Source organism: Hirundo rustica, chromosome 1, assembly GCF_015227805.2.
Source record: "Hirundo rustica isolate bHirRus1 chromosome 1, bHirRus1.pri.v3, whole genome shotgun sequence".
NCBI classification, from domain to species: Eukaryota; Metazoa; Chordata; class Aves; order Passeriformes; family Hirundinidae; genus Hirundo; species Hirundo rustica.
In genome coordinates, this window is record NC_053450.1 from 12,515,564 (window position 1) to 12,540,545 (window position 24,982).

Here is a 24,982-nt window from a genome sequence, read left to right on the forward strand (position 1 = left end):
TGCAGTATTTTCTGGCCTGTAAAAGTATGAAAAAGGGGAAAAGAAGCATGTGACTGTCCTTTGACTAACATACACAGTAGTCTCAGCAAAAGGTCAAGGAGTAATATTCCTTTCACTTCACTAAAAGGCATTTCACTAGCCATGGCATCCACCAGTGCAAAATGTCACCAGCCACTGCCCAGGGGTGAGCTGCTAGGTACAGCATGATCTGTAATAATAACCAGAAAATAATAAACCAAGTGGGGAAAAAAGCCCTCTACTTTTTTTTTTTTTCCCCTCTGGAGCCCACGGTTCCAGCCAGAAGCTGCTTGCTGTAGAAACAGCAGCTGGCAGCTCCTACTTCTTGATCCTGCCTCCACAGATGCTTCACTGCACAGACCTTAGCAAGCTGCTCAGCCTTTCTGCACCTGTCATTTTTCTTCATCTCTTAAATTTTAATTTTATTTTGTGCCCAAGCTTCCCACTGCAAAAGTCCTGCACTACCCTGCTCATCCTCATCAGAATGACTCTCTGTGGCAGATGAATATCAGTGTTCCTGTTTCGATAAGATGGAGAAATTGAAGCATGGAAATTAAATTACTACTCCACGGTCTCAGACCTCTCTGAATCAAAGCAATATCTTTTGGTTTGTAGAGGTGTCCTCTCACTATAAGATCATTTCTTTCCATCTAGTTCAGAGATAATAATATCTCTGAAACTAATCCCTTTGGTTGTTGTGAGAATCCTCGGTTCATTGTGTTGAAAATGTAAAGCAGTATAAAATATATTACTGATTAAAGATATATTACTGATTAAAGCCACAGTGAAGGTGGAAAATGAGAGTTATTCCTCTTAATTTTTAGGTTTTCATCTGCAGCAACATGACATGCCTCCTGGAGCCTTGCTCTCCATTCTGTTATTGCTATAATGCTTTTCCAGAGGAACTGCACTGGTGGACACTGCTGAAGGAGAGGACATTAAAAGACAAAGTGTTATTCAGAACAGGAGTGGACCATCACATTGAGGTAAATTTTTAAGATACAGACAGAAGAAATGTACGTCATCAACTGGAAGGGATGGTGATAGGTTTGTATTGATTTGAAGTAATTCAAGAACAGTGTTTCCATAATCAAGAAAATCCATTCTAAACTTTCCTGTCCTTCCCTGCTGAGTCCTTCAAAGGTTAAACCACCAGCACAGTCCTGCCAATAGGACCAAATTCCAGGGAGCTTATGTAAAACCCTGGGGGCCCAAAATATTAGAGGAAATAGTTTCAAACCAAGGAGGGCTGGGCTGTACCAAAATGAAGGGATGAGAGAAGAGACCGGAGATCTGGTCGGTGATTTTTAGATCCCAGACTAGAAATGACCCAGAGTTTCTCCAGATGTCAGCCAGCATCTAGACCTGCTTACAACAGCCTGCTGTCCCCATGGCCAGGGAGGGGCTGATTTTAGCACAAAATGTGGAGAAAATCAGGCAGCTTGGTGTACAGACAGCAAGCAAGCAAACACCTGAGTTCCACAGAAGTAAAGTGAATTTGCTTTTCTAGCCAAATAGTGTGAAAATTGGCCTTTAAGACAGACAGGTGGTGTTAAAATTGGCTCAGAGTTCAAGACAGAGGTTTGTCATGTTTATGGCTAAAGTTTTTGCTGGCAAGAACTATGTTGTTTTAAAGCATGAAGAATCCATACCCTAAACAGTACATGTTTGTATAAAAGTCCTTTAATAACACAAGTAATATGTTATTTCACAGGAGATTGGACTTTTTTTTTTTTTTTTTCTTTCCTCCACACTCTCCTCCCTGATTTCCCAAGTATTTCATTCTGGCCAATTACTTTCTTAGAATAAGAAAGTGTACAGGGACCTTGTATGCACCGGGAAAGTTTGCCAATCAGTTGAACCATGTAGACATGCAAATCCTCTTAGTGGAGACACAGTTAATAAATGCAAAGGAGATGTATATCTAAATGGCCTACTCAAAATGACAAACTCCTTCTAATGTAGACAAAACTACTGTTTATTTTGTTATTCTGATAAGCACTAGTGATAAAATACTGAAATATTAAATTTGAAGTTAATAAAGTTTGGCCTTTATTTGCTCTGCCACTTGAGAGAACAAATCTAAGAGATGCCAATTGGGAGGAAAAAAAAAAAAATCAGGCGCCAAAATGAGTTAGATTCCAAACAGTTCCATCATGGATGAGACATAGCCTTTCATCATTTTTGGAAACTTCCCTTCCCAATTAGAGAATACAGCTGCTCGAATAGTGTCATGTCTGTTCAGCAAGTAGCAGGCACAATGTGTAAGCACTTGTAGCATCAATAGGGACCATTGTTCAGAAAATATTGCCATTGAAATCTGGTAAATGTGAATAGAATTAACTTCCCATTCATCTCTTGCTGTCACACTCTGTTTATTTTACTGCATTGTCTGAATGAACGTGCAGCCTCTCATATGCTCATAGGTCCAATTTCACTTAACAAACGGCTGATTGTACTCGCTGCTCTTCCCTTCCTCCCCGCTGGGTTTCCTGCAGAGATCGGGGCATTAATGAAACCCCTCCCCAAATTGTCCTTTTCCTGCCGAGAATGTTATATAAGGCCCAATTCTTCTTTATGTTATTCTGTGCAAAGCCCTTTTTATCACTCTTCTACTCAAGGAACAAAAGACACTTGTTCAGCCACAGCAGAGGAGAATCAAAAGATCATATTCCTTCAGGTAATGGCACATTTCTGCTGATTGGTTACTTGGTTCTTGATACAAAAGAAAGGAACATGTCAGATCCCAGAAGAAGTTAATCACACCTGACTAACTACACTCTGTTCTGAATTAGGACTATCGTGAAAAAACATAGGTTGATGAAACCAATATTCTTTTATCTCTTCATATCTTTTATAGCCTTAACCTTCCAGCATTCCCAAGGTGTTCTTGAAGATTTAATACATTTTTATGTATAATGAACAGTCTCATTCTCCTTTTGAGAGTTGATATGCATCTCTCTTTTAATTAATTTTAGCGCTGTAGGATTTACAGTACAGAACTGCAGATATCACAGAGAAGGTTGCATGTGTGTGGGAATGAGTGTGTGTGTGTGTCTGATGAGGCATTGGGAAAGGGCAGGGGAAAGCTCTGTATGAGCCACTGTGACTTCTGCTGCTAATGGTGAGGACTTTTAAATCCTACTGTTTTTATGGAACCTTTATCACATCCCATTATATGGGTGGGAATCTTATAATGCGCTTCAGTGGGAGGTCAATTAGATTCACGTCACTAAACAGTGTTGATGGACAGTCAGTGTGGTTGTATCTACCCCTTACTCATTTTCCACTATTTGCTAAAAATAGCAGATACCCAGCTGATGTGCAGTGGAGTGTGCTCTGCTGTCCTGCTGTCTGCAGAGAACAAGCTGACATGGCCAAGAAAGCACAGGTCTTTCCTGGCTCTATCTTCCCTTCAGCTAACACAGTCACAAAATCACAGAATTGCTGGAGCTGTCTACTCCAGCCTTCTGTTCAGAGCAGGGTTGGGGCCAGTGCAACTCGCTCGGGGCTCTGTCCAGTTGAAATCTACAAGGATGGAGATTCACAGTCTTTCTGGGTCACTGTTTAAATATTTGGCCACCCTTGCTGGGTTTCCACCCTGCCCCTTAGGAATCCTTGTAACGATTTCCCACATTTCAAGTTGTGCCCATCACTTCCCTGGGCACACCAAGAAGAGTCTGTATGTGTCTACTCCACACCCTCCTATCAGGGAGCTGTAAACAGCACTGAGAACCCCTGAGCCTCCGCCAGGCTGAACGAGCCCAACTCCCTCATTCTCTCCTCTTGTACCATATGCTTCAGCTCGTGAACATCTCAGTGAATTTCTGTGGGACTTGCTATGGTTATTAATGTTTTGTTTGCTCCAGGGAGCCCAAAACTGGTCACACTGCTCCAGATGCAGTCTTAAAGATGCTAATTAATGGGGGGAAAATCACTTCCCTCCTGCTCGTTACTGTTTTGGTAACACAGCCCGTGATGACATTGTCACAAGGACACACTTCACACTCCAGCTAGGCTCCCAGGTCTTTTCTGCAAAGCTGCTTCCATGTCATTTGGCCCCAGCCTGTACTGGTGCAGTGGGTTATTCTGGTCCAGCTGCAGGAATGTGCATTGACATTCTCAGAACTTCACAAGTACCTGTCAGCTCACCTCCCCAGCCTGTCCAGGGCCCTCTGAATAGAAGCCCTGCCCTCCAGGTTATTGATTGCTTGTCCACAAACTCACTGAGAGTGCACTTTATCCCCATGTGCCATTAATAAAGACATTAAACAACATTGGCTCCAACATCAATCCCTGAGATATACCACTAGTAACTGGCTGAGAGTTATTCCAGGTCATGGCTCACTAACAATCTAATTTTCCACCCGCCTTTCATCCGCTCATCCAGTCTGTATCTCAGCACTTGGGCAATTTTAGTGATAAGCTGATCATGGGCAACACAGGGAAACCTGCTCTGTGCAAAGATGTATGGGGAAAAAAATGATGAGTGTTGTAGGCCAGGGAAGCAGAGAAAGGGAATTTGCTTTATTTGTGATTTTATACTCCCTTCTGCAACACTCCTCTGTTCAACAGTGGTGTTCCCTTCAAAGCCCCTCAGAAGTCAAAGTAATATTTCAAGAAAATTAGTATGAACCTTGAATTTTCTTTTTCTACCGAGGAAAACCTTCTGAGAATAATTCCAAGGATTAGAAGAGAAGCATAAATCCTCCATGTTTCTCAATAAGTGAGTTTCAACAAAAGCTGACACATTTCTTACCCAAACATGTCCATGCACTGGGCCCAGATGCAATGGCAGCTCACCACAACCAAAGTTGCAAACAGAACTGAAAAGTGGTACAGTGACCATGACAGATGCATTTATAGTCTCCCTGCTTTTCCTAACTCATTCCTAAACACACTAAACGGGTTGTCTTAAAAACAATTCCCAAGAAATTCTTGCAGCAACATGAGGGAAACAGAACTTTTTGTCTTGAGTTTTCCACTAAAACTGACCTAAAAGAGAGTGCAGAGACAGAGTCCCATTTCCAGAATCTTTGATTCTTGTCCCAGGGTTTCATTTGGGACTTGGAAGCACTTTAAAATGCCAAAATATCCAGACCTCCTGCTATGGAGCCAGAAGCCGTATGTGCTTGTGAGCAATGGAATTTAAGTAACAGACATTCAGGTGTGTCCTACAGTTACATCTCTGGTGGTGCTGGTGTCAGGGCTGCACCTGGGTGCATACCCTGCACACTTAGACATTGGTTCCCTGGGGGGTCCCAGAGCTCTCAGCTGGTCCCTGCAGGGGTGACACAAGGGACTGATCTCAGACAAGGTGATTGCCTGAGCTCACTAACACCCTCACAGTAAATGTGTCTAATTCCTTCAGGAGGAATTAGATGGGATTACACAGGGGAATTCTGAACAGACCCAGAGATGCTCCCAGGCAGTTCTTGCTGTACCTAGATCATTTTATAGACAGTATTGAATGTGTTAGTGTTTTTATATAGAATGGCAAAGCTGGCTGTGCTGGGGACATCCCCAAGCTGTACCTGCTGCAGAACTGACAAACTTACACATTGATGAGCTACTTCTAACTACTCAGTAGAAATTGTTCCTGCAGTATCAGAAATGGTTCATGCAGAACAGCCTTCTGCACACAGTAAAGATAAATAGGGGATGTTTTGTCATGGTTTAAGAAAATCTACAGTAGATCATGTAGGACAGCAACACAGCTGGACTACAGGAACTGATCAGGATGGTGGTTCAGGAAATGTCACCTGATCCAGCAGAAGACATGGTTGCAGGGACCCTCACAACAGCCACTTCATTTGCCATGTGGATAGCAAGCCAAATGTCCCATCCAAGAGACGTGATTTCCCACGCGAGCGTTACCCTAAGCCAAGACCCCAATAAGTTAGGGATTTTCTTAAGGAAACAAACACTCTCCATGAGACAACAGATGTTCCACATTTGTTGTGCAGATGTGAAAGGCTTGAAGCCTTAGAGCTCTACAGTTATCCCCATCTAGCCCATCACTGCCCCAGGGATCGTGGGAGCCCTGCAAATGTCAGTGAGGCGTGAACGCTCTGAGCTGCTGGACTGTCTGCAGAAAGGCACACAAAATTCTGCCAGACTCAGGTCTTTTGGGGCTGGGGGTGTCTGGTTTGTAAGAGAACACTGACAGCTGTTTAGATCTATAAATTTTCACACTGATTTCACAACTGCTGCCACAACAGCAGAGAGAGGGCCCAGAGAGTTTCCTGGCAGTGAACGGAACTGGAATGTAGTATTGTATGAACAAAATGTTAAAACAAACAAACAAAAAATAATAATCTGCCACCAAATAATGTTGGTTTCCAGTAAGCTTTAAGTGCTACCCTCAGATAGGGCAGAGGTGAGCTGTGAAAGACTAGTGGGAGTCAGATATTTGAGTGCTGACCGACAAGTGGATCTTCATTCTGCAGCCTGTCCCCATTCAAGTCCTTCTCCAGTCCTTTACACAGTACTTCAGGACTCACCCTCCACTGCCTTGGATTGGTGGTATTGATCACCACATGGGCTCTTCCAGGACGCCGGAGTTGTTTTTCCACACTGCTCCCAGCTCTGCTAGTTGCACTTCCCTACATTAATTCTAACACAGCCTTAAAACAACATTAAAAGAGTCTGGATTAAAAAAATAGATTCATCCCCATAGGCTCAAAACAGCACTATCTTTAGGAATTTTGTGTTCTCTGGCCAAGTATATACTGCAATTATACAAGCTTATCACTGTTATCATGACTGCATTTTTACTTTTATAGTAAATGTAAAATGTAAAAAAAGCAATCTGGCTTTTATTGTTATGTTTTAATAATAGATTGCCACCCAGAAAAAAATCAGAGTTGCTGTAGGCAACTGGGAAGCAGTCCAGAGTTACCCTCCTGTGTGTTCTTGGTGATGGATTTCAGAGGCCCCTGCTTATTTGTCTCAGTTCAAATCTAGTGAAAAAGTTATTCTGTATTTGCATTAGCATAAAAAAGCATATTTTGCTAAAATCACCTCCTTCTTCCCACTGCTTTTTGTCTAATTATACGTGGTAGAACCAGATTCCCAGAGGAAGTATACTTGGCTAAATAACTGTGCTGACTATCCCACCAATTGTTAAACACATTGTGCAATTTCTATTACTACCTTCATTTTAACAACCTATTTTTCATCTATACTACATAAATACGAAATAAACCCCCAATATTTCAGAAACCACACAATCATTGAAATGATGTTTTCCATTGTGTGATTCAGTCTAACTAATATCACCTATCAAAAGACCAATGTTTTTATGAAAAGATGCAAAAAGTTCACTTTCACTATAATACCAATTTCAAAAAGGATTCAGTCTACTCCATGCTGCCAGAAGATTAGTGAATGTGTTTCAAACTAAACATGATTTTCAAGTCTAAAGGAGATATTACTTCTGGGTTAAATATACAAAAATAAATCTGGTTAGTATGTCACATCTATTAGTCATGTACCAAAAAGCTCCAACCACCAACAGCTTTCCATCTAGGTAGACTTTTGGGCAGAAGCAGTGGCAGTGACCACAGTGATGGGAACATAGGATGGATAGGTAGGGTAGGGCAGGGTAGGGCAGGGTAGGGCAGGGTAGGGCAGCCTGTTTACTTATCACACAACCAAGAGTGTGCACAGTATGGAAGCGCTAAAGGGGATGTGGTTTGGCAGTACTGGGTGGTGAAGAAGATATTACATCTAGAGGTTCCTGCATCCTCTGTGACTTTTTCACCTTTTAATTTCATCTTGAATATTGAGAAATGTCATTGTGTGACTCGCATGATAATTTCCATTAAAGAAAGTTAAGGTACTTTAAAAAGAAATTCAGTATTATTGTATCCATTAATTGATAGAGAACTAGGACACAAAACAAGGGTTTGTCCATCAACAGTGGCTATCAGAGCTTGCAGACGAGGGCTTATACACAGGAAAATACTGACATAAAGACAATCCGTAACCAAACAACCAAAAACTTTGGGAAAGGGCTCAAACAACCATTCTAGAATGTACTGTTCAACAGATGGGATTAACAAAGGATGCTTAAATGTCACATAACCAGTGCCACTTAGATTTCAGTGTTGAATACCTTCACAGTTTCTTAAAATGTAATTTGAAGAAACTATGTCTGATTTGTAAATACAGTGGGTTTACCTCCAGCAGAAGTATCTGATTTAACAAAGAACTGTGATCCATTTGACAATCGTAGCAGTGAATAGATCTATTGTGTGTAAAGGATCTGCTCCTTTCCTGCCTTGCTTGAATCTGCCCCTACATTTCTTTCCGGTGATTACTGACAATGGAAAGCTAACTCAGAGAGATTACACTAAAATAAGAACATGCTTTCAACATTTCCCTCCCAGACCAGCCTCATAATTTGGTCTGTCATTAATCCCCCAAAATGTGATGAGTCCTATCTGAATTAACTGTACACTCTATGTTTTATGTCTAGACCACAAGAGAACCAAACAAGAATAAAAAATATAGTGAGGCTGATTCTCATTTTCTCTGAGATTAGTGTTCCCCTGCCCTCTCTAGACTTATACCTGATTTATGAAGCTCTGAAAAGACAACCAGCACAGATATTACCTGAAGCAAGAGATGCAACTCAGCCATTGCAGAGCTCAAAAATGAAACAAACAAAAAAAAGGCAATGCCACATGGAAATTTGGAAAAAGGGCAATGCCACAATACAGGCAAAATTGTGGAGGTGAGCATTGCAGTGACAGTTCTGTACTCTCTCACCCCTTGGCGGAGCAGGCTTTCTGTGCTGCACAAGGTGTTTCTCAGGAAATCTACTGCTTCCCCTCTGAACAGGTCCTGCCCTGCCATGGGAGGGAGCAAGACTCCAGTTTCTGGTTTGCAGCTCACATTCAATTTCCCAGTGCAGAGCCTGAAGGGGCTGCCTGAGCTCCTTGCCCTCTCTGGTGATGGCAGTGAGAATGTAAGGTGCTTCTGAAGCACAGAGAACCTCTCCTACCTGGAGAATAAAGTTGCTGCTCCAAGCAAGGACAGGCAGGTAGGGGAGCCTTGCTCAGGTCCTGGAGGGCTCCTAGAGACCTCTTCTTTGGTAACCAGGAGGGCCATGGCACTTTCCTCTCTTGGGCTTGGAGATGCTCTTGGGAGACAAACTTGTGCTGAAGTTACAGTACAAGCTCAGCATCATCTCTGCAAGACCAGTCTTGGAGAACAGCCTGTCTCCAGATTGCAAACTCCTCTCTTCAATTCCCTTTGGTCCGAACAAACCACCTCTGTCTCTCACCACTGTAACAGGTTGACTTATAGCCTTGGAAGTTGCATGGAAAGAGGGACAATGACCTTATTTCACCTGTGAGAGGGTACAGCTGGAGAAAACTAGCTTTTCTAGCTGAACTACTTTGCACAAAGGAAACAAACACTTCTGGCACCTGCACAGCAGCCAGTTTCTCTCCTTCTGTGGGCAGCAGGTTGCAGGCACAGATGTCTGGTGAATACCGCAGGAGAAGCGAATGCCACAGGGGATCCCAGGGCAGGAAAAGTCCAAAGAAATCCAAAAGTCCTTGTGGACAGTGTGTTTTTCAGGCACCATGGCAGGAGAGGAGTGGAAGGTGGGGCACCTCCAAGTGAGACTTGCAGGAAGGTACAGGATATGACAGGTTGAGGACATGGGAATGTAGTCACTGCGTTGTTGGGTCAGAGTTACATGGTTGTAACACACGACACATGTCACCTCTACAACATTAAAAAAACGGTTTACACCAAGAGGAAAGACAAAGATGGTAAAAAATGTCTTTGTTGCTTTCACACCCAAACAGATTAACATGATTCGGATGAAAATGAAAACCAGAGCTCATATGTTGGATGGAATCTGGAGCTCCACTACCTTTTCCATTATCTATTATATGTTCAAGAATTACTGCAATGCAAACTTCTGATCTTGGCATTTAAAACATCCTGGGCTTAGCTTACGGAGTAGAGAGAGATCGGTATGCAAGAGATAAAAAACTAATTCAAGAAACTGCAGGATCAAAGTAACTTGGAATGAAATGTTAAGAAACTAGTGCACTGAGAGAGATCTTCAAAGCAAGTGAAGGACACAAAACAAGGAAAAACTCTGCTATAGTGTAAACAGTGTAGCAATGAAACTTTATTTTCGGTCTTTTGAATTTAGTTCTTTCATAAAATTGCTTGAAGTCAAGGCAAAAGTTTCTAGAGTTCTGAGCTTGATCCTGTCGATTTTAAAGTCATTTTAATGGTAAAAAGAACTAGACTCAGATCTATGTGCACAAGAACCTGAACACTTCTGGCACCCGCTTCTGCATTAACTTGTGCCAGAGTTGTATTTGCAGCAGGGAGACATTCATTTGCATCCTGGCCCATAACTCCATGGCTGTGGGAATATTTGCTCAGTTTGCCTAGTTAACATGTGACTCAGGTAGGTGCACATATGGATTTCACACATACTTCTTTCATGTACGCACAAGTAGGTTCCTGCTTTGAAAAACTGAATGCATAAAGCATTTGCTGGCAAGCAGTTATGCATTCATTTTATTTTCAAATGCCATGAAGTGTGGAAAACCTGGATAGCTTCAAACTAGGAAAAGAAAAACAAATGCTTTTGTAATTTGGAAAACAAACCATAATGCAACCTCCAGGTTATGAAGATCTTCAGGCGCTCTTGACATCCTCATAAACCCCACCAGCACCAATGAGCGATGATTACTGAATGCTGACTTTAAAGCCAACAGGCTCCCTCAGCACTGAGGAAGGGATGATTACTCCTGAGGATCAGGTGGGCTGCCTGCCCTGCACCAGCAATGCCTGTTGGAAGGCCACGTGTGATGTCCCCCCACAGAGCAACGGGGACATCAGCATCAGGACTGGAGCTTGCCCTGCTGCATCCCATCAGGCATAGACACAGGAGAGGCTGCCATGGGGGAACGAGCAGTTCAGGCATGTGCCTCAGAAAAGAACTTAAACTTGGCTGCTGCACTGTTTGGGGTCACTAAAGGAGCTGAACTCCCTTCCAGCTTTCTCATTACTTGTCAGGTTTCCAGCACTGGCCTTCCGACACTGGACTTCCTTCCTTTCCTATCCAGATCCGTCTGCTGAGCTGGTCGGTGTCAGGGTAACAAGATGGGAACGTCATTATCCAGACCTGATTTTGTCCAACCTCCGTCATCTGAAACATGTTCAAGGATCACAACCCTCTTGTTCCCAATTTAAAACAATTTTGGCTGAGCTGGCTTTGAGCTGTTGTAACACTGATAATGCAAAAAGGAAGAATAATAAGATACAAGAAGGGTTTGAGCATGTCCCAGAAGTCCTTCAAAAATTACACCTCTGCAATAGAAAAGCACAGACAGTCATAAAGAAGCCACAGCTATAGAAAGGCTCTCTTGCACCCTTACCTGCTCTGCCTGTGAGTGGAATAGGAGCTATGTTTCCTGCACCACTGAGTGGTGAGCTTGCATATGTGGTCTTGCAATGATTTTGCTATCAGAAAGACAGTTTATTTACACAAGATGTGAACACTGACCTCTTTGCTTGAAAAGAGAGGGAAAAGCCCCCAACAACAGGCAGTGTCCTCATTCTGCCTCCAGTAGCTTCTATAGTAAAACTGAGCCTCAAGAACATCCTTAGTGCCCTACCACAACCCCTTCTGCAGTTTTTCTTGTATTTTTGTTCTTGCACGCATGCACAGACCCCAAATCCCTTGATCTTGCTTGGTCACCTGGGCAGTTCCTCAGACATCACTGCTGCACTTTATGACCTGCACACACGCTTCAGTGCTCCTTGTCCTGGGAAGCAGCTTCTGTGTTTTTCAATGCCCTGACTTCTTCCAGTTCACTGAACTGCTTCTTCCATTTAGGCCCTTGACTTTAGTTGAGCCCATAGGCCCCTGCAGGTCAACAGCAGCTGTTAGCATTATCTTGCCTAACAATTTGTTGATACAGCAGGAGTGAAAGGGACACTAATCTAGTTCAAACATTTAAGCACTGCTAAAATACAAAAATAAAATAAAAATTTTTTGCTTGTTTGAAAGACTCCATTCTTCACAGCAAACCCTTTCAGAAGGACAACTGATAGAGAGAGAGTTTTGCTAAGCTTTGTCTGTGCTGGAAGCCTTTCTAGTGATTAGAGATGGAAGTTTGGAAGTGTCGAGTGCTTTGGCCATCCCACCACACATCTTCCTTGCAGAGAGTTACATGGAACACTGCAATTGCAGTGTGAGTAATTACAGATGCTGCCAGAAACAACAGTCAGGAAGTTTGTAGTTGAAATTAGGAATTTGCTTTCTGCTATGCCCTGGAAACCATTAAGTACCAGCAGCTGACTTTGGAACAACAATGTTATCTGTGGCAACCCTGAGCATCCAATAGCTGAACACCCAATTAAACACCTGGTTTTAGCTTTGGTTTCTGCGCCTGCTGCATAAACCTGAATTTCAGAAATCACATTGCAGGCGTGACTGGCAGACCTGAGGCAGGACCAAGGACAGTAATGTTGGCAGGAGTACCAGCAGAGAAGTCTCAAGACACCTTTTCCTTCTCACCCTCAGTTCAGCAGCCCAAGTTGGTCTTGGGGGTACACAAAGACTCAGGGTAAACAAACACAATTATGAGCCTGTGCTCCCAGGACAGGGAACACAGACATCAGGTATCAATTGCAGTGTCTTCAGGAGGAAAGACAATCTGGGACACTGTTTGCCTCAAGCCTCTGCCTTAGCATCTCTTACACTATCTTTACCTTTATTTTCAAGACTAAAGCATCACCTCTGTTTTCTTTACAGATCCAAGGTGGGAAGAAAGGGGGAGGAGGAAGCAGTGAAGGCTGATATAAAGTCTTTTTTGTACCAGGGATCCATATCTCAGATCTGGCCCTGGGAAACTTTATTATTTACCTCTGTTGGGATAGGAAAGGAAAATAGCTAAAACAAGCACAACTCTTGGATACACACAGTGCAATTGACTATATGAGCAAGTTCCATGGGAATCCCACTGGAGCACCAGACACACTCAGCAAACACGGCCCAAACACACAGCATGCCGAAGAAGCATAAGGCATTAAATATTTACTTTCCTTTCTCTATTACCTTTGCACAACAGCACATAAATCACCTGAATATCTCTTCATTGTAAATTTTCTGAAACTACTTTAAAAATACACATTTCCATTAACAGCAGCACTGATTCTTTGCTAATTCGTGAAGAAGAAACATGAAATAACTGGTAAGAGCTGATAGCTTGAAAACAGATGTCTGATTTTATAACCTGGCCTGGACACTTGGGCTTGAAACTACACAGGACTGTGAGTGCTACGACAACCAGCACTGCAAGACCTGATTTTTGCAAGCCTGTCTTTTCCCTCCCATCCCTCTCTCACCTACCTGAAACTGCTGGAACCGAAGGAGCACATTCATTGATTATACTTTGTACACGGGAACGGGATCCACAAAAGCTCACCATCCCAACCATCCAGGGTATTGTACATGAGCTACCTAAAGCAAGAAGGGAGGAATCAGCAAAAGAGAAAAGGGTGCATTGCAGCCTCCTTCTGTATAGCGATTAAGTGCCTTATTCAGGTTTAGCGGGACATGCTTCTTTTTACTCAGGATTCACAGCCCTGAAAACTTAATTGTAGCTTTTCACCTTGCAGTGATTAACATGAGAAATGAAGAGACCTCTCTTCCGTCTGCTTTTTCTCCACCTACTCATTATCCTTGAATAACCCATCACCTGTGGATTCTCACTCTCCATAGGCGCAGGGCTGCATTCTTACTGGGGCAGAGGGACCTGAGTGTCATAGCCTGGATGAGGCTGAAGATGAAGCAGGGTAGAGGCCTCCTTTGGCACTCTTTTGGTGGGAAGGGAAAGTGTTCGGTGCAGCTTAGTGCTAACAGCATGGTCTGAGAGACCCTACTAAACCAAGATAAGCTTGTCTGAGGATGATCCCATCTATAGGTCTCACCCCATGCTGAGGAGGTGAGTCTCAAGTTGCCCAGCCCACATTAACCTGGGGCACGTGTGTACCTGGAAGCAAACCCCCAGTGTCAGAAATGAATGGCATCACTTTGCAAAAGAGCAAGGTGCGGCACTTAGGGAGACCCATGACTCACATGGCTGAAATGATTGGGACTAACAACTTTTCTGGCTATCCCAACCTCCACAAAGTGTTGCTCACACATACACCAAATGGTCCAGAACCGCTGGAGTTTTCATTCCAGCTCAGGAGGGAGGCAGAGCTGCTCTGCAAGGAGCAGAAACAAAGGCAGTCCTGGAGGTGCTTCCTGTCTGTAGATGCTGTGGGGGAGCACCTCTATGCCTGCTGGGGACATTTCTGAAAGGCAATGTGAAAGCGTGTCCTGCTCTGATGCCTGAGCTGGAGCTACATGCCCCTTGTCTGGCACCTATTGTTTCCTAGGAGGCAAGGGAGTATGGGGAAAACTGCAAAACTGGACACATAGCCTCCACGAGTCCATAACACTTGTAATCAAAGGGCACAGAAACCAGTTATAAAATGTGCAAAAATACCCGTCACAAGCGCTTAATACCTCCATCCTACAAAGCGGTGAAATAACTCGTATTCTATTTCCATACAGCTGAAATTTAAGTACCTTGGGGACCCCGGTTAGTTTAATGCCCTAAAACTTTACAGAAAAATCCCTGGGGAAAAAAGAGTTGGGTTTTCCTTATCTCTTCCCTGCCGTTGGTTTCCTTCTGCTCCCTCTGCACCCCACTGCAGACGGCAGCTGCCGGGGCTGGCACCGCGGGGTCCCTGCAGCGCCAGACACCACCACAGCCCGGGCCCGAAGGGCGCCGCGGCTCAGCCAGGGGCGCCCCACGCCGCGTCCCCGCGGGAGGGGCGGGACACCCCGGTCCCACTCCGCCCGCGGGCGGTGCCGCCAGGTGCGCCCGCCCCGGCGCGGCCCCGGGGGGGCGGCCGCGGCTCCTCGCCCCACCCCGGCGCTCCGGGAGCTGCCGCCCCCCGGCTGAAGTCCGGTGCCGCCGCGCTGTGCCGAGCCGCGCCGAGCCGTGCCGGGGGTGCCGTCACTCGGCGCTTCCAGCATGCTCCTAAGATGGCGGTAGCGGCGGCGGGCGGGGGCGGCCGGGCGCAGCGCAGCGGCTGGCTGGAAGTTTTGGTGCGGGAGCGCTGGCACAAAGTGCTGGCTAACTTGGGCGGCGAGGCGCTGGTGCTGAGCGGCGAGGAGCGCCCCGACGGCGCGGCCCACAACGGGCTGGGCGGCGATGGGACGGCGTGCCGCGGGGCCGAGGGCGGCGGGGGGCCGGCGGCGGTGCGCACCGCCTTCACCGACCCCCCCGAGCAGGTGCCCGAGGCCATCTCCAACAAGAAGCGCTGCGTGAAGGTGCTGAAGCAGGAGCTGGGCGGACTGGGCATCAGCATCAAGGGGGGCAAGGAGAACAAGATGCCCATCCTCATCAGCAAGATTTTCAAGGGGCTGGCTGCCGACCAGACCCAGGCTCTCTACGTGGGCGATGCCATCCTGGCCGTGAACGGCACCGACCTGCGAGATGCCACTCACGACGAGGCGGTGCAGGCGCTCAAACGGGCCGGCAAGGAGGTGCTGCTGGAAGGTAGGGGAGCGGGGGGCTGTGGCGCTGGGCGGCTCGGCTGGCCGAGGGGATAACCCCGCGCATCTCGCCCTGCTCCTCCGGGCGCCTTTTTCCAGCGGGGAGAGTTCACACCCTGTACGCCGCGCCGGGACCCTCGACGGCGTGTGTTATGTACACAGCCGCTGGGGAAGGGACAAGCGCGATGCCGGGCAGCCGGCTTGAACTTTCCGCCCTCGTATCCGCCGGAGCAGTCCCCACAGCCCCGTCCGAGCGCGGAGATGGGTCTGCTCTGGGCTGAGGCTCTCTGAGGGAGCCTGACCGAGCCTCCTGCAGGGTGAGGGATCTTCTGGATCTGTCGTCTGAACGTTTTCACGTCTTTTCAGCCCAAGAAAGGTGGGGAGAGTTGGGTACTGTGAGAGGAGGGGTTAAAGAAGTAAAGGAAGCCCCCCTCCTCCCCTGGTTTTAAGGGAATAGCTTGGGTGACTTTTGTCCTCGTCATCTCGAAACGCCCGACACGACTCTCTCTCCAGTTCCTCCTTCCACCACCGTACTCGCGATCGGGGATGGGGCGTGGGGGCAAAGCGGTTTAAATGAAGCTGGCCGTGCCTCACGGACTCATTAGCCATCCCTGCAAAGCAGTGCCTTTTCCTTTCTCAAGGGTCACTGAAACAGTTCTGTGAAAAGTAGCCTTAGAAATTGACCTCAGAGAGCGGAGCAGACGCTGGTGTGCGTGGAGGAGATGTGGAGGGAGGGTGTCCCCCCAGAATGGGGCGGATGTGAGGGGGGAAGCAAGTAGAAAAGCAGAGCCCGGTTCCCCTAGACCACGAGTTCGTGAGGAGAGAGGCGTGCACAAACGTTCAATCCCTGCCTTTTCACAAGGACTAATTTACTTGCTCCACCTGAGAGAATGAACAGCTTCAGAACTGCCCTTGGCGTGTGTGTGATAAAGTGATTACATATTTGCCCACAAGTTCATTTAACCGGAGGTCAATGGCATTTGAGGCATGCTGCAGCGCTGCCTTCCCCGGTGCCGTCGCTTTGCTGCCAGCCGCGGGCACTCCCGCCTCGCCGTGCCTGTGCACCTTTCCGTACCGCGTATTTCTGCACGCGTGCTTCTTTTGGTGGTTATTTTGAGGAGCGAAGGAGATACTGCTGCTGGCTGGGAGGTGCAGCTGGGAATCAGCTGTGAACAGCCAACTATGGCATAAAGTTGCAGAAAAAGTTTGAAAGGAAGGGAAGGTGAGCTATGTATTCCTCAGAAGTGTGTGCTGAGAAACTGTTTTCTTGTCCCTGTGACAGTGAAAACTGTAGGAGTTAGTGCTCCATGAGGATTTAAGAAGCCGAGGACAATTGTGTCTCCTCTCCCTCTGTGCCCTGCAATGCCTGCAGGACCAAAGTGCATCTTGTCTTCCCTCACTGCAGCTGAATTGATTACAGATATACCTCTGAAGTATTAATATGAACTTCTCTGGGCGGTTTGAAGTGAGGCTGTTACATCTAAATTTTATCACTGATTTGTTTATGCAGTTTAAGGGTTTTTTGGGGTGCAGGCTGAGCTTTGCTCTGACCTAGTGAGTAAAGTGTACAGTGCTTGCAATAGTCTCCCTCCCTCTGTGTAGTGCCTGCAGCAGCAGCAGCACCTGAGCACGGTGCTGCTGTGCCAGCCTTAAAAATCCCTCCGTTTTCTTCTGGGCTAGGAGGGAAGATGAAGCCATTTCAGAGGGGACTCTAAACACCCTTTTTCACCCCTTTTGACATCACAGCTATTTTGCATTTCTTTACTGCATGCTGAGGTGCCCCAGTAGTAGTTTCTGCAATTGAATTTGTAATTTGCAAAACGAGAGTATATTTCAGTAGTGACCTGTATGTAGAGTTAAAGTATTCTGACACTGCACTCAGTATTTTATACTGCCTTTCTCTTGCTATTTCAGAGGAGTAACCAAACCAAACGTTGTCTCCAGCATTGCCTGGGAGGGCTGCTCCCTTCGGGGGGACCCACTCCACGTGAATGGCTTGTGAAAACAGGCAGCTTAGAATAATTCTCTACGATTCTGTTGCCCACTTTGAAGCTCATTCTTCAGCAGCAGAGTCTAAAATGGTATTTTTATTACTAAAGGAAGGAAAATATAAAAGTTCTTTTTACTCTTTAAAGTATAGAAGGGCAACACTTGATTTTCCTTTCCTTACAGACTATAGGATTTTGCCATTTCCTGACTTCTTAGAGAGTTATATATGGCAAAAAGCAGTCTGTGAGGGGACAGGGCAAGACCCTTGTGCAGCTCCTCTCTAGACTCTTTCTCCAGTTCGTAGAGCAAAGCCAGCATATGTTTCCAGGGTCAAAATGTAAGATTTACATTTTAGAGAGATTCTAAGATTTGTTTGTGACTTCCAGTCCAGGAAGGCTGAATTTGCAAAGGTATGGCAAGGTGTGAAGCAGAAGAAACACATTTCATGGTGCAGTAGGGCTCTGAGTATTGCCCAGTGCATTGTGCGTTCTGGAAAGGGTCTCACCATTGAGTATTTCCTAGAGGTTATGGCAGGGAAGGTGTGGCTCAATGCACCCAATATCAGAGCACTGGAGCCTGCCTGTTATATAGTGTCCTGCCTAAAACTGCTTGCTCAGTGAAGTGAGGCATTTACCAGCTCAGCACTAAACTGAAGTCTCTCCTGCATTCCTGTGCAGGGAGGAAGGGAGTGGAAAATCCCTCCCCAGGCCTCTGTACCGTGTGTGGGAGGCAGGGCTGGCACCCGGGTGGGTGGCAGGGAGAGGAAGGTCTGTGAAGAGAAGGGATCAGGCAATGCTTCATTTTAGCACTTGCCCCTTTTCCTGCGTTGATCCCTGTCTCTGAGCTGGTGGAAAGAGAGATTTGCTGAAGGGTCAGGGGTGGTGTAGCTGCAGCAGCTGTGCTGGTGTTGGGGGGGGCATAGCTGTAAAGCCCAGTAGGAGAGGTCCTACTCTAACAAATTTAATAGCCATACTGGCTTGTGCTGTCTTCTCATTTTTCATCCCTAACATGTGTATAATTCAGCTACTAAGCTAAAGTTCATTCTTAGAGGTGTGGTCTGTGTAGTTGGCCAGGGTGCCTTAAATCCAGTAGAATTTGATGAACAGAAGGGAAATAAGGCAACAGGTGATACTGCCTTAAGAGGAGCTGTAAGACAAAAAGCTCAAGAGGAGAGGGAGGTGATGAGGAAGAAGGACTTGATCCCTTAGAAATCATTCTGTCTCCTCGTCTGCGGGGATGGACCGCTTCTGCCTGCAGGGTTTAATTTCCTGTGAGCTGCCCATCACAGCCTGGGTGTGGGTGCGGGGAGCAAAGCAGGCAAAGGGAGCAGGGTTGGGGGTAGCCCTGATGTTGGGCTTGTCAGCCCTGGGTGGCTTCTCAGGTGCTCAGAACAGCAGGATGGATCTTCTCACCAGCATTTAGGAGCAGAGAGAGTTTCCTTACATGAGAAACAAGGCAGCCTCCTTGTGCAATACATTTTTCCAGGTGTGGAAGGAAGCTAAAATTATCCTGACAGCTATTGTGTGTACATATAATTTCCTTGTGGTTCTGTTAAATTTGGGCTTCTTAAATAAGCACTTTGGAAAATCAAGCAGCCCCTCTCATGCTGTGTGAAGAACATTACATTCAAGTGACTCTCAAGACACCAAAGGTGTTTGTTTTTATCAAAGCATCCTGGATAAGAGCAGTCCCCTGGCGTGTTCTGTAACCAAGCGGATTGTGCTTTACTTGTATTCTCTATGTGTTCAGTGAGAAAAATGAAAACTTGAAGTAGCCTATGCTAATGTCAAACAGGACCCCCCTGCAAGATGCTGTATTGGGATGTGAAGAAAAAACCCTCTGCACTGGTGGCTTTTGCTATCTGTCTGCAGGGTGTTTTTCCATAACTTGTTTAATGTGTGTGGGTGAGCTAGTAATGATGGTGGTGGAAGGTACATGGTGGGAAAAGGAGCATCTTCTTAGTGTTGTTAGAGTTTCATTGGTTTTGAATGATTCCCAGTTAACACAATTGCAAGATTTGTGGAGAAGTGGCTTTGGCGGCATCCCTGGCTTTGCATAAATTCCCCACAGAGGGGCAGCCCCCTGCATAGTGAATTCTGGCATATGGACAGTAGACTATAGTCATCCTCTGTGACTTTCTTGGGACTAATACACAGCTTTAAAGCTATGTAAGAATAAGCACAATGCAGTTTGTACTGTAGTAACATGTATTATTTTCCAGTCAGTATTTCTGTAAGAACTGTAAGGATTCTACCTTTCCTACTCTTTTTTAATTTGCTCTGGGTGAAGCGAAGCAAAGCAAAGCAATCCTATCTGTGTGAATTACATGTTGAAATAGTATAAAATAGGTATGGGCTTCTTGTTGGCTGTAGTTTTTGATGTTATCTATGTTTTTTTGTTTCTCTCAGTAAAGTAGTGACAACAGGAGATTTCTGAGGATAACAAAATACAGTATTTATCCAAAAAGTGAATCTCTTGTAAGTATACAGGAAAAATGAGGCACAGGGCACTTTTTAAGTGTGTATGTGACATAACTAGTTACTACAGTCAGGTCAGGGCTGTAAATCTCAGTCACTACAAATTGTATGCATAGTTATTCTTTATACTTTCAGTATATGTATGGACAAAACACCTTTTTTTTTTTTTTTGGGGGGGGGGGGGGTTTGTACCAGCAGATACGCAGTTAAGGAAATGCCTTATATTTAGAAGCTGTACATTTCATGACTCACGTAGCTGCCCTTGGCACACATCAGTTTGAAAGTGAAATTGAAAGGGAAAGGAGCAGGTAATCTTATTCTAAGAGTTCCAGGTCTAAGTAGTTCCTGAGAATCTCAGTTTTGATTGTTTCAGCTGCCTGCAGCTCATGGGGAAGGTTGAGTGGCAACACTTGATGTGTTTTTCATTGATTAGATTAGATTACAGGCTAATTTAGCAGTCCAGACAGCCTGTATTACCTTTCACAGATAAAAATCAGTACATCCTCTTTGCAGTAATTCTTGTATGAGTCCTCTGTCTCGGTTACTCTAAAGAATATAAGGCAGTTGTGGGCAACACATTCCTGGATTTATTTGGACCAAGTGCAGGGTGCCCTGTCAATCCCCCTACCCTGGAAATATACTAATCCCTATAAAAGCAACTTGCTACCATCTCCTTAAGGGTGCTTAGAAGATTAAATATGTCTAAAGACCTGGGATTCAATTGCACATACAGATTATACATGTTAAATGTCATTCGAAAAGAAAAAAGCATGTTCTAAAATCCCAGTAGTAATTTCTTCATAAAAATTAAATTTAAATCTTGGTATAGCTCATTAAAGAATCTTTAAACCATGGGAGTAGAATTGAAAGCTGAAGGCTTCTGCTATGGTTAATAAACAATGTTTGTATCTTAATTTTGCTGGGGCAGGTGCTTTTTCACTGAAGGCCATTTCCATCCTCTCAGGACAGCATTTTCACACAGGTGATGCCAAGGGCACTGGCCTCTCCCCACCCCTGCTGCCCACTGGGTTTGGGTCAGAGATGCTCGCTGCATGTCTGTCCTGAGGGAGCTGAGTGTCCAGAATTCAAACCAGTTTAGATTTGGGACACCCCAGCTCAGGTGATGATCCCATTAGGTTGATGGTTTCAGGTGTAAGCTATGAATGAGTTTTAACTTTCTTTTATTCTCTTAATCTCATTGTTTTTATAATACATGGTGTGGAACTTGCCCTGCTAGTAATGTATCTGTAAATTTGGCTGTAAATATAACATCTGTTTGTGTTCATTCAGAGTTCATAAGTATTAGAGAGTCTGCTGTATTTGTAACCTGTACAGTAGTCACTCTGTTTTCAGGCTTTAAGAACACATTATTTCCATTCCATTTTTCTTATTTAGATTCTTGATCATAGGATTATTTTGTCCTTTATTCTGCAAGATTATGTTGCCATGGCTACTTGTTAGAACTGGTACAGCTACTTCAGTAGAAAGGAAATTGGAGGAAACAGTGGTTCAAGAGAGCAATAGCATAAGTGAACAAAATGTGATGGGAACAAAGCTGTCCCAGTACAGCATGGAAGACTCTGGCTTTGCTTTCCAAGTCTGAAACAGTTCCTCAAGCATCTCAGAAAAGTAGCTGGAGAAGAAGGGATGGTAGCAGTATTTCTAGAATGTGCAGAAAGTCCTTTAACTTCTTATCATATAGAGTTTGTGAGTAGCCCATAGAACACAGCTTTGCTGGCCTTGACATGGTGGGTGGAGGTCGCCAGGTTCTTCTTTTAGCCCCTCCCAGCCCCACACTGGTGTCACTACGGCAGCTGTAGCTGGTGTGAAATGGGCTGCACTCGGCTCAACTATGTCACCTCTCCAAACATTAAACTGTTGAGTGGAGAAAAATACTTCTGCCAGCATAAGGTGTGTGCCTGTGCTAAGAGTCTTTACCAGGACATCTGTTCTTAGAGCAATCACTGTACTCTTATGGCAGATTGGGAAAGTTAAGGCTCAGAATAGGAGGAATAAGTTGACTTGTTTTGGCAGAGGCACAAAGTTTGTTGTAAAGGTGGGAAGGAACATCAGGGGAGTGGCAGCTTTTGGTACATGTCTTGAGTGTCACTGCAAGCAAGGAGGCAGTTTGAAGATGTTCAAGGTGAGACATGGCTGATTTGGGCTAGAGAGGTCTGTGAGAAACTACAAATTATGTAGAAAGCATGGAGCGCTACTTGTCATTCATGCTACGTGTTGGAAGGTGTGCTGTGAATCTCATTCATGCTCTTAAATAAGTGTGTCAGCTGCTATTTTGCAGGACCAGGGAAGGTGCTCTATGAGACCTATCTCTGTGCTTTAGAAGATCGTTAATAGCTTGGCCTTCTTTACCTTGCAGTTCTGGGAGAGAGGATTATTTGAAATTATGACATCCAGCATCTTGCAACATCTCAGAGTCCAGCTAAACTGAGTAATGAGCTAGGACACAGAAGTTTGCTTGTGGGGAAGTTGGAGAAGATGAACTGGTTTGTTCATCATCCAATTAGCACTCAAAGCATATTTTTTTCCAGAACATAAGTTAATAAACTTGCTTTAAAAAGGTTTAATCAGCTGTGACTAGTTCATCAGATTGCTTCAACACTAGATATTGCCTTGCTGTTAGGTTGTTTGTTCCTTAACATAAATTCAATTAAGGGACATAATTTCCACATATCTCTTTGGCAGATACAGATTTCTGACTGCTGCTACTGTACGCTTCTGTTACAGTCTGGCTTTAATTTTGTCTGTCTAGAACTTGAACTACTGAACTGGTTATGGCTTTGTTACACACATGCTAAGGGCATAACAAAGTAGGTCACTGCCAAAGCAGCACATCTGTATTGTACTGTTGGGTAAAATGGAGTTTTTAATGGTAAAGAAATGAGCCAGAAAAATAGACTGTGGAAAAACTGTCTCCGATTAGAAATTAGAAACATATAGCACACTCCTTCTAAAAATGATGCACAGGTTTTTGCTAAACTGTTGGAAGTTGTGCTTGTTGGCAGAGCTCTAGAAGTCATCAGAGCTGAAGCTGTGGCTGTTTATTCCTCTCTGCCGTGGGATATTTTCTTCTGAAGATGACACGTATTTGAGCAGTGAGGCAGCTTCAAGGCAGCACACAGGTGAATAACGTGTGTGTGGGCATCTATATGAACAGCTTCTGTTCACTTTAATGTCAGGCTGAAAATTGGTAAATTCCTGATATGGCCTAAGTACCTGAGAAACAGAATTTTTTTTTCCAAATACCAGAAAGCTACAACTATATCATAACATAAAAATAAAATGTAAAAAGCCAGTATCAGAATATAAAGTCTTTTCTGATAAAGGAGACACAACTTACCTGATATGCTTCAACAGGTAACATGACCTCTTGGGAATATTTGTCAGTCTCATGTGCCCTTTCAGGGAAATGGGACCATTAATTAAATTTTATGTTCCATTTGCCATAGGCGTATACAGCTGGTGCAGTATCTGTTTTGGCTTTTAACATAATCAAGACATTATGAGAGAGCATGGAAAAGCTACACCATGGAAATAACCTATTTCCACTTTAGTCTGAATTATTTCAAGAATATTTCAAGATATTTCCAGGATGATTTACTATACTGATGTATTTAAACTACCTTTGGCTCTGATTATCTGATTCTGCAAGGGAGCAAGAGACAGCTCTGTGAAGATGTTAGAGAGGTTTAGAGTTATCCAGCATGTATCTTTTGAGGCTGCTTTAAGCTAATAGTTTTAACTCAGTGAAAGTTTAATCTGTTTATCCTGGGCTTTGGGCTTTAGTCCCCATGAAACAGCCTGGAAAGACAAAGCTAGCAGAGGGACTGGCAGGATTGTCATGGCAGGTGTGATTTCCCTTATAGCAGGCAGGTTCCTTTTGGTTTTACTCTTCCCAGGTAGAAGCCAGAAGGATCCTTCTCCTGTTGATGTGAAGCCAAGGGAGATATTTAAATATTGAACGTTCAGAAGTATTTTCCAGGAATAAGGTGAGCAGGATTTGTGAGGTTTTTTATTTGATTTATTTTGTCTGGTTTTGGGGATTCTTATTTGGGTTTATTTGTTTGTTTGTTGTGTTTTGTGGTTTTTTTGGTGTGTGTGTGTTTTGGGGTTTTTGTTTATTTGGTTGTTTTTTTGTTGTGGAGGATACTATGAACAGAAAAAAGGTTTCCAAATTACGATTGTTTTCCAAAGAACTCATTACTCATGGTAACTACCTGTCCCTTTTAACCTACTTGTCCTGTCTCATGCAGTGATAGACTTTCCTGATGCCTCCTCCATCAGTGATGGGTGGCTGGGATGGAGAAGTGTCTGCAGAGACCCAGCAGGATTCCTACCACATAAATATATACTTGGGCAGAGAGACACAGACCATAAGTTGTATTTATATGCATACTTCTGTAATAAACAGTCCCATCAACAGGTATTCCTTCTTTGGTGCTTGACCTTCATATGTGCTCAGGGCCAGCATGGCAGCTTTGGGCCGCTGGGCTTTGCCAGGTGTGGAGAGGCCGAGCTGCCTGTTACCCATTGGGTCTTCGCTTTTAGCATGTCGTGGTGGGCTCTTCTAGCTCAACACTGGAGAGGTTGTGGAGTCTCCCCCACTGGAGATACTCAGGAATCATCTGGGTGTAACCCTGTGCAGTGTGCTCTAGGGAGATCCTCCTTAAGGAAGAAGGTTGGACCAGATACCCCACCCATGGTCCCTCCCAGCCTTAACTGTTCTGTGATTCTTACTCTGTATCTCACTGCTGGGAAGACTTTTCCAGAGCTGTTTGTGAGCTCTGCCATATTAAAGTCAGAAAGATGTGCTTATGCAAGAGAAGGGAAGCAAGCTTCAAGTTGGAATGACTTAGATGATGACAACAGGCTCTTCATT

The 24,982-nt window shown here is 44.8% G+C and overlaps 1 protein-coding gene across 1 annotated transcript in view; it reads left to right on the forward strand.

The window, feature by feature from the left end:
* The first annotated feature begins 15,037 nt into the window (after positions 1-15,037).
* SNTB1 (syntrophin beta 1) overlaps positions 15,038-24,982 on the forward strand; it is a 113,867-nt gene continuing 103,922 nt past the window's right edge. The window contains exon 1 of the mRNA XM_040063714.2: positions 15,038-15,623. Within this exon, the coding sequence (XP_039919648.1) occupies positions 15,107-15,623 (517 nt within the window). The 5' untranslated portion in view covers positions 15,038-15,106. The remainder of the gene's footprint in view (positions 15,624-24,982) is intronic.